This window comes from Leptonychotes weddellii, chromosome 10 (genome assembly GCF_054177405.1).
Source record: "Leptonychotes weddellii isolate Sample4059 chromosome 10, ASM5417740v2, whole genome shotgun sequence".
Classification (NCBI taxonomy): Eukaryota; Metazoa; Chordata; class Mammalia; order Carnivora; family Phocidae; genus Leptonychotes; species Leptonychotes weddellii.
In genome coordinates, this window is record NC_138378.1 from 24,954,256 (window position 1) to 24,972,392 (window position 18,137).

At 59.1% G+C, this 18,137-nt stretch overlaps 1 protein-coding gene across 3 annotated transcripts in view; it reads right to left on the reverse strand.

The window, feature by feature from the left end:
• Window positions 1–9,215, reverse strand: part of NOL4L (nucleolar protein 4 like) — a 126,775-nt gene extending 117,560 nt beyond the window's left edge. For all 3 annotated transcript variants that reach the window (XM_081833085.1, XM_081833084.1, XM_081833086.1), the window contains exon 1: window positions 8,875–9,215. In XM_081833085.1, coding sequence (XP_081689211.1) covers window positions 8,875–9,195 — 321 coding nt within the window. In that variant the 5' untranslated portion in view covers window positions 9,196–9,215. The remainder of the gene's footprint in view (window positions 1–8,874) is intronic.
• Between the last annotated feature and the right edge of the window lie 8,922 nt (window positions 9,216–18,137).

Consider the following 18,137-nt stretch of genomic DNA (forward strand, 5'->3'; position numbering starts at 1 on the left):
TAAGAGCTAGAGAAAAAAATTAAATAGAAAGGGGGGCGGTGAGAAGGGTCCAAGGGACTTAAAATGGTCCTCACTGAGTATCCGGGAGGGCCTCTCTGAGAAGGTGACATTTGAGCAAAGACCAAAAAGAGGAGAGGAACCAGCCATGTAGAGATCTGGAGGAAGAGTATTCCAGGCCTGGGGGAATAGCCCGTGCAAGGGCCCTGGGGCAGAATTGTGTTTGGTAGTTTTTAGAATAGCAAAGAGATCAGTGTGGCTGAGACCAAGTGGGCAAGGGGAGAGTGGAGTGAGGTGAAGGCATCAGGCAGCTGGGGCAGATCATGCCAGGCTGCGGAGGCTTCAAGAAAGATTGGCTCTTGCTTTGAGTGAGACGGAGTCTTGGAGGGTTCTAAGCAGAGGTAGGTGAGAATCTGTTTTGTTTTCTGCAAAGTTTTCTCTGGTGTATAAGTTGGAAGGGATTACAGGGGGGCCAGAGTGAGCACAGTGGGGTGGCTGGAGGGGTGGAGGTGGTGAGAAGGTGAAATTTGAGATGTATTTTCAAGGTCAAACCAGCAGTATTTGCACACAGTTGGATGGGCACGAGGAGCTGTAAGAGAAAAGAGTCAACATGACTCCCAGGGGCAGGATGGGGCTGCTGGGATGGGGACAGTGGGAGAGCAAATGAGGGGCGAGTGACCTGCCTGTTCACACCCAGCTCTGGTGCTCTCTGGGACTCTGAGCAAGTTCCCTCCATTCTCAGCCTTAGTTTTCCCCCTTCCCAGGCAGGCCGGAGGGAGTGGATGACTTTGTCGGGAGAGGACAGGCCCAGCCTCCCAGCTGCTCTGTCTCCCCACCCCTGCAGCCCGCCCAGGTTGGGTCGGGGTCTGGGGCTGCAGTTGAGGTGAGGGGGAAGGATGGGGGGGTATCTTTCTCCCACCAGGATGGGTCTTGGGCAGGTAAAGGGCTGCCTTGAGCTCTGAGAAGCTTCTGTGGAGTGCCCTCAGATGAGGGGGCCCCATGCACCGGGGGTGGGGAGGTGCAGAGAGCTAAGGCGCCTGTGGACCCCCGCCTCCAAGTCCTGAGGCTTAGAGGGTCAGACAGCCACAGAACCCAAGCCCGACCACGTCCTCACTGTGGGACTCGGGCCGGTTCCCTGGCCTCCCTGATGCCAAGTTCTCATCTGCCTCACAGAATCTAGGGGCAGTTAAGTGCAATAAAGTGTCTGGCACATGGCAAGGGCTAGGAAACACAGAAGATGGGCTCAGGCCCCTGACCAGGGAAGGCACTCATTACAGCGGCCTCACTGTGTTCTAAGATCCCGGAGCCCAGAAGTCGAGTTCCTGGCCAGGGACTGGAGCGGGGTGGGGACGGGGGGTAGAAGGGAGAAGGCCTCCAGGATGCTCATCCTACTACCTTTCTAACTGCTGGATGCCTACAGGCCTTGGCAGAGTCCCCAGCCTCACCCCCCTCCAGCACCCCTCCCTGACCTCCAGAACCTGGCACCCAGCATCAGGAAGGGATTCAGGAGCAGGAGGGACCAAAATGGCATTCCCGTGTAATAACCAGGGAAACTGAGGCTCGGAGCAGGGCAGGAGCCAAGCAGGGCAGAGAGACTCTGAGCTTTCAAGTCCCCAGCTCTGGAGGCTCATGCCACACCTACGCCCCTCATCAAGACCCTTCTGGTGTTCTGTGCAATTCAGTACAACACTAACCAGCCCCTAATGCCACTGGAGACACAGAAATGACTCCAACACAATCTTTAGGGAACTAATAGTTACTGCCCACCAACGATGTGACGGGGACTTGGCTGCGTGCTTTCTCTCCACGGGCCCATTTAATATCCACCATGACTTTCATCGCCATCCCCATTCTCCAGATCAGGAAACTGAGGTTCAGTGAGACCACACAGCAGCTAACATTTCCTAGGACTTGCACGTTCTTCAGACTCTACATTGCTAAATGCATTAATCTTCATATCAGTGCTATGAAGGAGACAGAATGATCAGCTCCATTTTACAGATGAGTCAACTAAGGTCAAATTGGTGAAAGGGCAGAGCTGGTATTTGAACCCAGGGCCCTGTGGCTTGAAACCCCACACCCCTCCCCTCCCCTGTATGTCAGGGTGGGCCAGGGGCAGGAAGTGGCCTCAGAAGTCCTCGTTCTAATAATCTGCCCACCGTGGTGGGCCCTCACTCAGCTCTCTTCTACTCCCCCTCCTGTTTAGGGGCCCAGTTAGCAGACAGATACAAGTTAGCAGGCAGAACCCTGCATATGAAGCGGAGCTTTTCCAGTTTGCCAAGCCTCCTGGTGGTCGGGCTTTCAAGCCCATTTTCCAGATGAGGAAATCAAGACCCAGAGAGGTCAGGCAGGATACTTGCCCGAGGTCACATGGCAAGGAAGTGGTTGAGTTGGGATCCATCAGCCTTGACCCCCTCACTTCAAGTTCAGAGCCCTCTCTCCCAGAAGGGCACACCACCCCGCTCCACGGTGCTTGGCTTTGGGCTCAGTAAGTGCCCGTGTAGGGCAGGGAGTGGCGGAGGAGGAGGAGGAGGAAGGCTGGAAACAAGGAGGTGCCTTGGCCCTTGTTATGGGGAGGGGGACAGGGACTGGGACAGGGACACGGCACCACTTCTCATGTCCACTGCCTTCCTGACACTTCGCTTCGGCAGCTGCTGAGGCTCCGGGGGCAGCAGGGGCCGGGGCGGCAGCTCGGGCTGTCTCTGCGATGATGAAGGACACCCCTGTCAGCCCTGCCCTGCCAGACTACTGGGGTTTCTTCAGGAGGATCTGGACCATGTGTGCCTGCCCACACTCACATTCGTGGTCTGCCAATGCTCACGCCCCAGGTGCTTGCACATCGGCCAACACAGACGCCTGCAGTCACACACATTCCCAGGCATGTAGTCTCCCCTCTACCTGTACACACGCGTGCGCGTGCACTGCCCCGGGCACACGAGCATCCCCAGCCTGCACAGGGACAAGCACATGCACACTCACACCTACAGTCACACTGCTGCGCACACACAGACACACACAGAGCGTCCTCGTGCACACACATGCTCCATCCAGCCCATGAGCACACGTGCCTGTGCACAGTACTCAATCCATCCCACAATCTCTAAGATCTGGCTTCGAGAAGCCCAAGCTTGCCTGAGGCTGGGTCAGGCTCTGGACCTTTGTCCCTGGGCAGCCCTAGCCACAAGCTGCCCACCCCCCAGTCTTCCCAGCAGCATTTTTTTTTAAAGATTTTATTTATTTATTTGACAGAGAGAGACACAGCAAGAGAGGGAACACAAGCAGGGGGAGTGGGAGAGGGAGAAACCGGCCCCCCGCAGAGCAGGGAGCCCGATGCGGGGCTCGATCCCAGGACCCTGGGATCATGACCTGAGCCGAAGGCAGACGCTTAACGACTGAGCCACCCAGGCGCACCCCCAGCAGCATTTTTAGGGTCCCAGATGGGCCTCCTGACTTTCAGACACCCAGGACAAGAAGGCAGTCTTTGGGGCCATGCCAGATTTTATCCAAGGAAGAAGGAGGTGTGCTGTCCCCATGCCCCGTAGAAAGTGACCTAGGACCTGGAGGGGAGGCCCCGGGAAGGCAGAGTCTGATCCTCCAGCATCACTCAGGCTCCGAAACACAGCCCCTGGAGTGCCCGAGACCACATTCGCCCAAATCACCGAGGCTTAATTGACAAAATAGCCCACTTCTGCCACTCATGAGAAACCCAAATGGGGCCCATGCCAGATGTCACTGTCAACCTTCTCCTCAAAAGTCCCCCGGGACCCAGGACAATGGAGGTCTCCTCCCTTCTTCTCACCCAGGACCCAGGACAACAGGGCCCTCTGCCCTTCTTCTCACCCTGTGCCCGTCCTCGTGAGCCCCAGGTAAGTCCCCAGACACCTCACGCGGAGCCAATCCTGCCTCCAGCACCAGCCAGTGATTACAGACATCTTGAGCAGAGGGATTCTTGTAAACGAATTCAGATTAAGGTGTAACGGACTGAAAGCTTGTCACGAAGGACCTATGCTTTCCAAGGGATCGGGCCGCAAGACCCCTCAGACGGGGTCAGAATGGGGACGTGTACAAGCATCAGCCAAGCTCAGGGCCTGCCCCTGTCAGCAGTGAGGCCTAGTCCTGCACCTTGCTAAGGCTCAGTTTACTCATCTGGAGGGTAGCACAAAAAGCAGCATTGACCTCTGGGGGATGGCGAGAATCTGACAAGTCGATGTGTGTCAGCCCCTCGGCACAATGACAGGCACACAGTAGGTGACTCAGAAGCGGTCACTGTAGTGATAACTTGGAGAAAGGCAGGAAACATTGAGGAATTCAAGTGAAGATCACAGCATACATTACACCGGGCTAAGTCAGAGGCCCTTTCCCGCCCAGACCAGTGGCCGCAGGTGCCAAAGGTTTTACACAAAAGCTCTGGGGAGAAAGACCGAAGACTGAGAAAATGCTCTCCACTAAATGAACGTTGTCTGCAAACTGGGAAAAGACCACCATTAGTCAATTTGGCCAGCGGAACACCTGGGGTCCGGCTCGCAAAAGCCTAATGTTGACAGTGGGGTTTGGCAAGCTGGCGTTTCCCCTTGGGGAATGGGGCTCTAATGGGGGGATTCACAGCCTGTGATGGGCCCACGACGCCCACAGTGGAGCACAGAAATCTGCATTCCAGTCCTGGCTCCCTACCAATGGGAAGCACCTCTCTCGAGGCTTTGGTCTTCCCATCCGGAAGATGGTAGAGTTGAGCTGAGAACATCTATCTCCAAGGAGGTCCTGGGAGTTGACAGATAGCCCGGGGCCCCGCCCCAGCCATAACCTGTGGCCCTTGCAAGCCCTGAGGGAGGGGGACAGCCCCACTAGAAGAGACCAGAGGAAAAGGAAAGAGGTTGGTTCACTTTGTCGCCAATGCTGGAGCGGAATCAGAGGGTCTTGCCTCCAAGGGGTTTGCTTCCCCTGCTTGGCAGCACACAGAGGCCGGAGCAGGCCAAACACAAGAAATAATAAATCCGGGGGCACCTGGGTGGCTCAGTCGTTGGGCGTCTGCCTTCGGCTCAGGTCATGATCCCAGGGTCCTGGGATCGAGCCCCATATCGGGCTCCCTGCTCAGCGGGAAGCCTGCTTCTCCCTCTCCCACTCCCCCTGCTTGTGTTCCCTCTCTCGCTGTCTCTCTCTGTCAAATAAATAAAATCTTAAAAAAAAAAAAAAAAAGAAAGAAATAATAAATCCTAACCAGGCTTTGCCCAGTCAGGAGGCCCCGGCTGGCTCTTGTCATAAAAAGATCTTATCCCCATGAGCACCCCGTGCCGCGGGTGGAGGACTCCGCCCTCCTCCCCTCAGCCCTCAGCCCTCCGCCTCCACTTCTATTTCCTGTGACAACCTGCAAACTGAAGACCAACTTGCCTCTCCCCCACGCCCAGGCTCTGGCTCGACCCCCGCCCCGCCCCGCCCCCGCCCGGGCCCCAGCTGCAGGAGGCCCCAGCAGAGTGTAATTCCCTGCGCCCTCCTCTCTGCCCTGGGCCCGTCCGGACAGATTAAGCCTTTGTCACACACACCCAGAAAAGCTCAGGGCCAGATGGGACGGGACAAGTGGTGTCAGATCATCGACCCGCGGCCGGCCGGGACTAGGGAAGGGCCCGACCACAGCACCGCATATGGCTGTGGGAGGAGGCAAGGGGCCCGGGGAGGGGGCAGCCAGAGAACAACATGGAAGAGAGATGACACACCATGGCCACCCTTGGGACCGCACACCGCGCCAGGGACCCTGATTCAGCGGCTGGATGACCCAACGCCCACAGCCCCTCTTCCCTGCAATCGGTTTTGCTGCCTGCCCGCCCTCCCTTGGTGGCTCAGGAGGGCTTCTTTATCACATCCTTAGCTAGGCCCACCTCCCCCACCAGCTGGGTGCCCAGGGGCAGGCAGAGTCCCACCGGCCCCAACACCCCGTACCCAACACCAGGCCTGTGGGTGCTAAACAAGTGCCTCGGACAAAGGTTTACGGCCCGATGACCTTCACGAAAACCCACTCAGGACAAAACTACAGGATGTCTCCCAACTGCCACCAGAGGCCATGGCAACTCTGTGTGTGTGTGTGTGTGTGTGTGTGTGTGTGTAGGCCAGTGAAGGCAGGGGATGTCCTCTGCACCTTTCAAAGCCGGTCCCATTCAGCCCCTCCCAGGAAGAGGCCATGGCTGGCCCAGAATTCCCAGCAGGATTTGTTCCTCTTAGATCAGTGGAAAGAAAAATGGAAATATAAAAATAATTACTGAGCCCCAGGAAGGTGCTTGGAGATGGGGGTGGCAGGACTCGGGGCAGCTCCTGCGGCCGGCTCCAGTTGGCTGGGCGAGTGGCAGGTAAGTAACGGGCTCTCTGGGGACCAGCAGGCCAGGCAGGAAGGCACGGGGAGCTGGAGGGGCAGGCTGTCCAAGGAGGGCACGTCTGCTCTGTTGTGTTTGTCGTCCTCCTGGCAGCCTGGGCAGGGAGACCTGGGTCCCCTTTCTCTGCCTCCCAGGCAGGTGGTCCCTTGGGGAAGGCTTATTATTGGTCTGGGAGCCAGGGTGGAGGCTTGTGAGGCCCCTGATGCCAGGGATAGGTGAGGCAGGCCAGCATGGGCCTCGCGAAGGCTCTGAAGAGACTGGCTGGGCTGGGAGGACCTGGAGCCCAGGCCCAGCACCCAGTTTCTGCATGTGGCCTGGATGTGTGTGTGTGTGTGTGTGTACCATGTGTATGCTCATGCTTGCTCTGCCTGACAGCAGTGTTGCTAAGAGGGTAGAGGGACTGACCCATGATGCCCACTCCCTAAGGGAGAGATGGACCCACACAGAGAACCAGTGAGCCAGCTGCCAAGTCTGAGGGTCACCTGCCTCCCAACTTCAGTAGTGGGTGGAGTGCGGGATCCTGCCTCCCGCTATGTGGAAGGTTGAACCAAGACTCTCAGCTCCCTGGGGAGCGATAACCAAGCTGGGGTAGGAGGTGCTAACTGGCCTGGGTGGCTGAGGGCACTGACCCAGGGGAGGGGGCACAAGACCCAGTCAACCACCTGGTGGGTCACTGACCTCAAAAAAAAAAAAAAACCACACTTAGACTGGGGACACTAGCCCAAGATGGGGGAGAACCCAAGGGGGTATGGAACTGTCAGGGTGGGGAAGACTGACCTAAGCTGGGGAGAGGCAATGGCCCTTACTCCCCATAAGGGAAAGTGGGCACTGATTTGGGCTGGGGGAGGGGTCCCTGATTCGATCAGGGGAGGGGACAATGACCCAGACTCCCCGGGTTTGGGGGAGAGCACTGATTGGGGCTGGGGTGGGGGGGGTCCCTGACTCGCGCGGGGTGGGCCACTGCTCCAGCCTCGCCCTCCGGGAATCCGGTCCCGGCGCACCCCTCGGCCCGGCCCCATGGTCCGGGTCCGGCCGGAGGCGGCAGCGGCGCAGATGGGCTGCTGGCGGCCGCAGCGGCAGCGGCGCGGTTATCAGCGCTCCTCGCAGATGGGCCGCCCGCCCTCCGCGCTCACGGCTCCCCACTCCCCGCGGCCTGCAGCCCCGTCCCCTGGGCGCGGGGGGGAGGCGCCTCCGGATCCGCTCCCTGGCTCCCGCCTCCCTCCCTCGCGGCCCCCTCACCCCGCGGGCCCCGGCCCGGGCGGCCGCCGGAGGGGGAGGGGGAGGGGACAAGTGCACTTTTCGTAACGACCGAATCAATTGTGTGTGAAGAGCCCGCTCCGGCCGAGGACGGGGCTGAGCGCGGGGCGGGCGGGCCGGACGGGGGAGGAGCACGGAGGGGGGAGCGGGGGAGCGAGGGAGGGAGGGAGGCCGGCGCGGGGCGGCCCCGCTCGCTCGCTCGGGCCGGGCGAGGCCGGGGAGGGAGCGAGGGGGGGCAGGGAGGGAGGCCGGCCGGGCCGGGCCCGGCCGGGGGCTGAACGCACTAATGGAGGGTCTCCGCGACGGAAAGTTCAAAGCTTAGCAGCGCCCCGGGAGCAGCCGCCCCCCCCAGCCCCCACCCGCTGCAGAACAATGAGGTCCCGGCGGGGGAGCCGCGGGGCCCGCGCCGCACGCCCTCTCCAGGGCGCCCCGGGCCGGAGGGGACGCCCCCGCCCGGCCGCCCGCCTCCTCCCTCCCGGCGGCTGCGGTTCCCCGCCCCCTCCCCCACGCCACCCCGCCCGGACCGGGCCGGCCCCGGGGACGGGGGAGGGGAGGGGATGGATAGGTCAGGCCGCCCCCGTCCCGGGGAGGGGGGAGCTAGGGGCCCGGGGGGGCGGAGGGGGCGCCCCACCCACCCGCGCGAGGCTGCTCCTGCGCCAGGCTGCGGCTCGGGCCGCCCCTCCCCGGGCCAGCCCCGGGTGGGGTCGGGGAGACAGTGCCCGGGCGGGCCCCCTCCCCTGGCGCTGGGGAGCCGAGTGGACTCCCCGTCCCGTGGCTACCCCTGCCCCCCCTCCCGCGGCACCACCCTCCACACACACATACACACACACACACACACATACACACACACACACACACCGCCCAGCCGGCACGGGGGCGGGAGCGCGAGGCGCCCGGGACAGGCAGCCCCGGGGCGGGCGGGGGGGGGGGGAGGCTCGGGCTTCGGAGCAGCCGCCTGCTGGCTGGGGGAGGGGACGGGAGGACGGAACATGCTGGGGTGAGCTGCCCGGGACAGCCCGCCCGGCACGGCCACGGCCCGGGCAGCGGCGCAGAGGGGGGCAGGGACGCCCCGAACCCGGAGCGCCGCCTGGGCGGGCCGGGGCGGGCGGGTGAGCAGGGACGCGTGCGCCTCGGGCTGGCCAGACCCATGGACAACCTCAGGGACACACGTTCGGACACACATCCACACCCCCACACCCCGCCCCCGCCCGCCCCGAGCCCCGCGGCGGGACCGGCCCGCGGCCGCCGCGCGCGCACTCACCGAGCCCGTCTTGACCGGCACATACACCACTTGGCCCATCTTGGGTTCCCGGCCGCTGCCCAGGCGGAAGCCCTTGGAGCGCACCCAGAACTGGAACTTGCCTTTCTCGCCGGCCGCCGGGCCGCTGCCTGCGCCGGTCCCGCCGCCGCCCTGCAGGACCTCGGCGATCCGCTGGTATTTGCTGCGTGTCACCGTCTTGGTTTTGGCCGAGTCGCCGTAGGTGCGCAGGCACCAGTCCCGGAACTGGCGGCCCAGCTCCGAGTCCCCGGGGCTGCGCTCGCGCTCCCAGCCCCCGCGCAGCAGCAGCGTCGGCTTCGGCATCCTCCCGCCGCGCCCGGCGCCCTCGGGGGCGGGCCGGCCGCCGGGCCGCCCGGTGCCGGGACTGGGCTGGGCTGGGCCGGGCCGGGGCGCGCCGCGGCCCGGGCTGTCCCGCGGTGTGGCTCCGGCGCGGCTGCTTGATGGGCACGGGCGGCGGCCGGACGCGCGGGGCTGCGGCGCGCTCTGTCCTGCTCGGGCGGCGGCAGCGGCGGCGTTGGCGGCGGCGGCGGCTCCGGCTCGCCTCCTGCTCCGCCTCCTCCTCCCCCCCGGCCGGGATGCGGGAGCGATGGAGGCAGCTCCGGGCCCGGAGGTGCAGAGGGGGCGGGCCGCCCCACGGGCGGCCGGGGGAGGCGAGAGGCGGGGAGCGGCTCCGGGCGCGGGGAGCGAGACCGAGCCTGGGCGCGGGCGGCGGCGGCGGCGGCGGCGGCGGCGGCTGTCAGCTCGCGCGGCTCATCCTGCTCCTGCTCTGGCTCCCGCTGCCGCTGCTCTTCCTCCTCCTCCTCCTCCCGCGCCCGCCTCCACCACGCCGCGGGATCCCACCTGTTAGAGCGTCGCAGCCTTCGCCGCCGTCCCCCCCCTCCCTCCCGGGCCCGCCCGCGGGGCCCAGACCCCGCCCCGGCCCGGCCCCTGGGGGCGCGGGGGCCGCCGCGCCCGCAGCCGCCGAGAGGGCAGGAGCCGCAGGCGCGCAGTGCCCAGCCCAGGGACCGAGTTCCCTCCGGCCGGGGCCTGGCCCCGAGCCTCGCAGGCCGCGCTCCGCCCGGACCCGGCGGTCTCGCAGGGAGTAGGGCGCAGACCCCGCCCGGCCACACGCGTTCCGGCCTCCCCGGGCGGCCCCGCCCGATTTTAGCCCGGCGCGGGCGGCACAGGGCAGGCGCCCTTCCCTCCCTCCCGCGACTGGCCTGATTTCTCCGGTGCGAGCCCAGCGCCAGAAGAGCAGTGTTCCCCCGGGGAACCCCAAACCGCCGCCTTTCGGGGGCCCAAACTTCCTTCCCTCTCCCCTCACCCCGAATTCCCCTAAGTTTGGCCGGCCTTGCTTCTGCCAGCCCCACTGCTCTGGGACAGCCCCAAGCCCCAGGGAAGTTGTCAACATTGGCCCGTGGCCTCACTCAGGCCAACCCCACCAAGGCTTCAGGCCACACGCAACACACCCACAAATTCATCCCAAGACACCCTGCTTTCAGGGGTGCACCGAGACCTGGAATCTCTTGCTGAGTAAACTGAGGTGGCCCCCTATCCCCTTCCTCTCTGGGCAGGACTGACCTTGGGTAGAGCTGGCCCCCTCCCCTTTAATGCAATCAGGAACATAAATAAAGGCACAGGCCAATTCCCCGGACTTTCTGCCCTCCTTTCCTAACCGGTCGTGAGGAATTACTTGGCCTCTCTCCTTAGTGTTCCCTGAGGCCCACTCCCGTGTTCCCAGGCCACTCCTGCGGGCAAGTTCCCACTCAAACCGGAGGCCCAGATTTTGACCAGTGCAGGGCCATTTTCTGTCTAGGAACCAGTGGTTACCCGGTCCCAAGCTCCCCCACCCTGGAACCTACAGTATGCCATGTCCTGGCATCTCAGAGGCAGAGGGGATTGGCCCATTTTGCAGATGAAGCCCTGGGGCCTGAAGAGGTCTCCTGACCTGCTCAAGGTCATGCAGGGAGACGAGCCCAGGGCTGTCTGTCTCCTGCTACCACATCACACAGGAAGTCTCTCCGTGCCATCCCACTGGGAGGAATCCCCACACTGTATGTGCCTGCCTCACTTATCCCAGTAGACAGGCAGTTCCAGATGCTCAGGGCCCATGTCTGACTCATCCCTACAAGCCCAGGCCCTAGCACAGTACCAGGCACACAGTAGGTGCCAATAAATGCTGAAAGAACCAAAGAGGTCTTCCAAGTCCCAACCTCGCTCTGCATTTCACATAGAAGATTTATTTTTAGATAATTTACATTTCCATGTTACTTTATATACACCAACAACTCCATAGTCATTTTTCCTCTTCATCTTCCCAAAAGCCCTTTTTGGTTCCAGGCTGGCATGCCCATTTTTCAGAGATGACCACTGGGGCTTAGAGGGGGGGAAGGCACTGCCTAAAGGCCACCCAGCCCCAGAGGTGCGGGGCTTCTGCATGATTTGGAAGCCTATGCCTTGACTTTTCCAATATATCCCTTGACACTTACCCCACAGCTGACTTCCTTCCCGAGAGGAAGAGCGCCCTCGCCCAGGAACGCTTTGCTGACCACTCTCAGCAAAGGTGCCGTGGTGCCTAGGTGGTGGGGCCCCCATTTGAGCCTGGGTCTCTCTCTTCAGTTCCAAGACCCACTTCAGTAACCACTAAGCCAGACCACCCATCCATGCAATTTGGGTCTTTGCCTGCCTTTCAGAATCTAGAAACCTGGTTACCAGTCTTGGGCTGAGTTCTAGTGTGGCAGAAGGTATTAGCACAGTGAAAAGAACATAGGCTTCCTGTAGAGTCAAACAGATTTGGGCTGGAATCCTGACCACTATTTGCCACGGGCATTCTTCACGCCCACTGGGCCCAGTTGGCTGCTCCCCAACGGAGTAAACCCATCAATCCGCCCTTCACTGAACCCCAACTTCATCTTCTATTTAGTGGAGAGGGTGTCGTGGACGTAAAGTTCAACGGAATAATATACATGAAAGTGCCTGGCATATAATCAGTGCCCACTAAATGCCATTTTCTCCTTCACAGAGGCTGCAAAGTGTTCAAGGAGGAAAATGGGCATTGTTGATACTTATTGTGTTTCATTCATTCAACAAACATTTCTTGAGCAGCCATTATGCACCAGGTGCTGGGGCTATAGCTCTGGGATCCCGAAGGTCCTTGCCTTTGTGGAGCTCACTAATGGGTGGGGAAGATGGCCGTGGAATATATCAGCCATCAATAATTACAGCTTGTGGGAGGAGGGGCACCTGGCTGGCTCAGTCTGTAGAGCATGCCACTTGGGGTTGTGAGTTCAAGCCCCACATTGGGGTAGAGATTACTTTAAAAAAATTGAAAAATAAAATCTTAATAATAATTACACCTTGGGGAAAGGGCCTTGATGGAAAAAGAGAGCTGTGAGAGCAAATGGACACGAGGGACTGCTCTTCTCTGGGCGCCGGGAGCATGACCGAGCCTGGCGGGATCAGGGAAAACCCCTCTGAGGTGGCATATTTGAACAGTGAGTTAAATGACAAGGAGCCATCTATGCTACGTTCTGAGGGAAGAGCATGCCAGGCAGAGGGAACAACACGTGCAAAGGCCCTGAGGTGGGAAAGAGATTGGCATTTTCCAGAAGCTGAAAGAAGGCCAGTGTGGCCAGAGTGAGGTGAGTGAGGAGGGGTTAGAAGGCAGGAGACTGTAGGAAAAACTTCGAATCGCATTCTAAGTGTAATGCAAAGCCACTGGTGAGTAGTAAAGAGGGGAGAGACTGAGGAGTAGAGAGGAAGTGAGGGGTGGAGGCCCTGGGGTCTGGGGTCAAGGGCCGTGGAGGTCAGAGGCCTTGCTTTCTCCTCCCGTATGTCAGCTTACTCTATACTAGGCACATCTCAGTCTTGTGCCCCAAAAAGTACCGGGCAAAAAGTGGAGGTGGCTGAGCAGAATGAGAGAGGCCTACTGCAGCCCAAACCCACTCCTGCCAAAACAGATCCCTGGACCTCTAGTCTATTCGTATCAGCGGCGTCCTTTAGCAGGGGGTCCTGCCCCAGAGCATGCTGGGTGGGAGGTGAGTTTCTAACGTCCAGCTTGGGGAGGGGGGCAGTCATTGTCCTAGGGGGCAACTGCTCCTCTTTTCTTCCCATCCCAGCCACCTGCTGAAAGGACAAAGTAGACTGTCCCATTAATTAAGGTCAGTAGAGCCCTCGGATTTTTTTCTCTACCCTCAGTCCAGATGTCCAAGGGAGGCTGGAATTGAAGCATAGGGAACTCAGGCCCCCAGGGCTCGCGTCCACTTGGGATGCTGACAGGAATGTCCTGGGTCACAAGAGGTTACCAATGCAGGGTCTGCTGAGAGTATCCAATACAAACTCTGCCTTTTACAGATGGGTAAACTGAGTCCCACAGAGGGGAAGAGGCTCAGGGCCACAGGCAGAGCCTTTACCTGATTTGGCCCACATCACCCGTTTTTCACTGAGCTCTGATGCTGGGCCCAGGGGAGTGGGAATGCCTACACCTCAGAGGTGAGGTGGCCCTACCTGGGGTGGGCCGTGGTGACCCAGGCCCCACTGAGGCCTGTCCACCAAAGACTGGGGGGGAACAGGAAGGCCCCGGAGCCTTGGGAAGAGGTGGCTGCCACTGCTGGGAGCTGGTGCCCCTTCTGCCAAGAGCTTGGGCAGTCATTGTCCCCTCCCACTCCAAAGCACCTCCCCATCCCCCTGCAGTTGGCCTGCGCGCAGCCCCCACCCCCACCCCGCCCCAGGTCCACCTGTCCCAGAACGGCTTCCTGATCCGTTGGTTTGGCTCAGGGGCTCCCATGGTTGCTCACAGACTCCTGGGCTCTCCCCATCCTCGCTCTCACCACTGCAGTCTCACGTTTGCCTGGTTACCTGTACCTACCAGGGCCCAGCACAGGAGCTGAGGTTTAGCAATTATTGAATAAATGAATAAATTTTTTTAAAAGTGAGGGAATGAATGAAAGAATAGATGGGCTGGTTCTAAAAATGCACAGCTCAGATGGAGGTCGACGGCATTTTCCACCACCCTCCTCGCCACACCCTTACCGACCACTCTCAGCCTTCCGTGTGGTGCTCAGGGCAGGCTCTGCCGACGGGTGCCTGACGCGGGTTCCTTGCTCCAAGCCTCGGTTTGCAACGCTGGTGAAGTGGGGACAGTAAGTATCCCTAACTCACAGGGCTACCGTGAGACTAAGCACTCAATAAACGGTAGTTCTTATGATGACCGTGTCTGTCGACCACGTGTTGGGACGTTCCGTTGTGAGTGTCCTCTGTGTGCGTCGGTCGCCACGCCTGGTGCGGGGAACACAGCAATGAATGAGACTGACCTGGACCCAGCCCTCATGAAGCTCAGGGAATAGCTGACGTTTCAAAGACAATGACAGATGGGTTGAGAATTAGAAAACAAAAAGGTACCACGGGAACACGGGGCAGGGAGACTCGGATGAGCATCGCTGAGAAGCCCTACCCAAGGGCTCCTAGGACAGAGGCGCTCAGGGCAAAGAGCAGAGGAAGCAGAATAATGTCTCCAGGCCCACAACGGTTCCATGGTGCCCGTGGAACCGCAGTCCACTGGGAAAGCGTTCTGCCTGCCTCACAGAGCTTGAAAAGCTTTTGAGTCCAGCATTTCCCTTCTCCAGAACCGAAAGCATCAAGAGACAAGGAATTGCATTCAAATGTCACTTCCCCAGAGGAGCCCTCCTTGACTGCCCTTTTCAAAATACCACCGCCCCCCCCACCCCGTCCTCAGTGATTCTATCCTCTTGCCCTGCTCTGTTCATCTCCAAAGACCCAGCACCACCTTGCAGTCTAGGGATTTATTTGTTTCCTTGTTTCTGTTCATCTCATGCACGGGGATGCATGTTCTCAAAGGGCAGGGATTGTCTCTCGACGGCAGTATCTCCAAGTCCTCAGAATGGCCTGACACATAGTAGGTGTTCCATATGTCACTGTTGAATAAATGACTGAGGAAACCCCAAGTGTGTGTGTGTGTGAATGTGTGTGTGTATTATAACTAAAATTGCAATGAGATCCAAGAAGATTTGTCGAATTAGAAAGGAAGGAGGCTTGTCTTTCTGTTATTAACTTTGTCTATTGCTAGTCACTTCCCTTCATCAAGCCTCAGCTTCCCCACGTGTAAATGGAGGCGGTCCCTACTTTGCAGAATCACCGTGAGGCGTCAATCAAATGTAGTGCGAAGTGCCCAGATGGGGCCTGGCACACAGTAGGTGCAATTTTATTATTCTGATGGTGCCCTTGGTGGGAGAGGCTCATGGAGGGGACCCCCTGGGCCTGAGCCTTCCTGCATACACAGAGGAAGCTGACACTGGATCTGTCCCGTCACTTGAACTTGCCAGTAATTTATTGATGCTGGATGCTGGCACCTAGCAGCTCTCCGGGTCAGCCTCGGGGAGCAGGTGTGGGGCCCGCGGGACCTAACCCAGCCTCACGCCGGCGGGGCGGGGCGGGGAGAATGGATCCGCGTGGCCCAGGAAAACTGATAGGTCAGCACTTACAAATCCTCTACTATGTGCCAGGCACGGAGGGACTGGGAAAAAATCCAGGTGTGGTCCCTACCTGGCCTGAGCTCATAGAGGGTGAGACGGACATAATTTCTAATTTGAATAACAACAAAAACAGTGGTGGGAACTGCATGAGAGCCTATATGCCAGGAGCTTCTTACCTATAACCACATCGAAGCCTCATATGAGGCCTTGTTCATATTTTATATTTGTCATCAAGGAGAGGTCAAATGATGTGCTCAAGGTCACACAGATAGTGAGTGCCACAGGGAGAATTTGAACCCAGATCTGACCAGCTCCAAGGCCCAGGTACATGAGACTGCTACTCTGCCCCCACCAGGCAGGCTGGGTTAAGGTGTGTGTAAAAAACAAACTAACTAACAACTAACTAATAACTAACTAACTAACTAAAGGGCTCTGGGAGTTCAAAAGTAAGAAGTGAGTAGAGGCTCATTCCACTGAAGGCCTCCTAGAGGCTGAGGCCTCTAGCTGGCTTTCAGAGGATGGGTGGGAATAGCAAACAGGAAGTGTGAGTCAGAGCACGGAGACATACTGAGCAAAGGCTTGAAGGTAGAAAGAGAATGGTGTGTTTGGAGTGTGGTGGGCATGGCCACCTGGGTGAGCATAGGTGCCCTGTAAGGGGGCAACAGGCATGCTGGGGCCTTGAATGCCTGGCCAGGCTTTTGGACCTCATGGAAGGACCATGGGGAGCCATGCGAGGTTATTGAGCAATGAAGGCACTGTTTCCCCCTGGGTATTCAAAGAGGCTGGCCGGTTAGGTCAGAGGGGGCCTGGCATATAAGCACGTCTGACGTCAGGTCCAGCTTCACCTCCCTCCACCCCCCTTTCATCAGCCCTTGGGGTTCGGCGTGCTCACCGGCTCCAGAACACATCCTGCTCACTCTCACCTCCATGTCTTCGTTCTCACAGATCCTTCCGCCTGGTGTGCCCACTCGGTCCCCCGCAGTCCTACTCACTGTGCCAGCCCTCTTTCCAGGCTCCTTCCTTTGTGAAGCCCACCCTGACACCCACCCCCTCCCCGGCCCTCAGGTGCATGCCTCGGCCTCAGAGGCCAGGGCGAGGCCAGGACCCGTCCTCCAGTCAAAGCTGTAGTGCTCACCATCCACCGTGGTCAGCTGTCACCTTCACCTGCCGAGCAACATCCTTCTCCCCGGTCATCTGAAGTTCCTTTGAGAAACTGCCCCTTCCCCATATTCGGAGCATGTAGCTGGAGCATGACTGACCTGAACACTGGCCATCGAAGACATCCCATCCCCTAGACCAAAGTGACTGTGGCCAGATTTCCAACAGCACTACTTGAGCCCCTGGATTCAGTCATGCTTGAAGGCCCTTTTCATTTTCATCTTGGTCTCTTTGTGCTGGATTTCTTGCAAACCAAAGATCCTTGTCAGATGGACCATCTGTTCAATGCAGTTTGGGTCTCCTCTGGTCTGGCCCAGACAGCAGTAGCAGCCTCCTCACTGGACTCCTGGCCTATAGATTTTCCCCTCCACCCCAACCCAAAAGGTCTCTTCTCTCAATTATGACCTCTCTTATGCCCCAGAATAAACTCCTTGGCTTAGCATTCAAAGCCTTTCACTGTCTTGTTCCAGCAACCCCCGCCACCCCCACCCCCCGGCTCTGCCAGACACACTGAAGTTTCCATCCCCTGCAATAACAAACTCTTAACACGACTGACTTGTATATTCTGTTCCCACCCCTGGGGCTGCCCTTCCTCTCTAATTCTCTTCTGAAGAACTCCTACTCATCCTTTAAAACCCTATTTGACTGTTCACTTCTCTGCCATACTTCCCTTGCCCCTCAGGCAGGGTGAGAGGTCTCTTCCCCCGGCACCTCAAGCTCCCCGGCTGGGCTCCTTCAGAGCAATGACCATATGGTGTGGTCATTATCTTTGACTTGACTACCTTCTCTCCAGAGAAGGAGCTCCTCAAAGACAGGATCGTGTCTTGTCCATTTATCTCCCAAAGGGCCCGTTAACAGTTGTGAACTTACTGACTTACTGATAGGAGTTCAGCTCGAGGTTGTGAATCATTAGGTAACACTTTCCGCTGGTCAGCTCTTCCAGTTAAGCCACTGGCTGGGTTTTCTTTACTTCAGGACTTCTCAGAACCTTTAATGTGCTTGTGGGCACTGTGAACCTCTGTCCCAGCTTCGAATCATCTTACCCAATTGTCCCATTTCAGGAATGATGAGGGACAAGAGAGGGACAAGGACTCATCCAGGCAGTTGACAGCAGAACAGGGCCTGGGGTCCAGCTCTCCCCTCTGCACATTTGCTCCCGTACACCTCAGGCCCCCGCTCAGGACCAGTCACCTCTATAGCAAAATGTCAAGAGTGAGGGTCTCTGGAGCCAGACTGCCTGCCTTTGAGTGTTCTACCCCCTCTCACTACTTGTATGACCTTGCCCAAGTGATTTAGCCTCTCTGAGTTTCCATTTCCTCATTGGTATGGTGTTGACCATAGCAACACCTGCCTCATGGGGTAGCTGTGAGGGTTCCAGGGAAGTGGTCCACCTAGAAGCACTTAGCGCAGTGGCCGGCACACACTAGGCCCTCCATACATTGCCACCAGCGTCTCTATGACCTCAGCTTTCTCAGGAAGTACTGGGCACTCTGAGCACTGACATCTTGGGGGAGCTGCGGGTCTCTCTGGAGAAAGAGGCCAACTAGATGCTAGGTCCAGCCCGAGCTGACCTCCGCAGGGTTTGAATCCAGGTCTTAGCACCGGGCCTGCTCATCC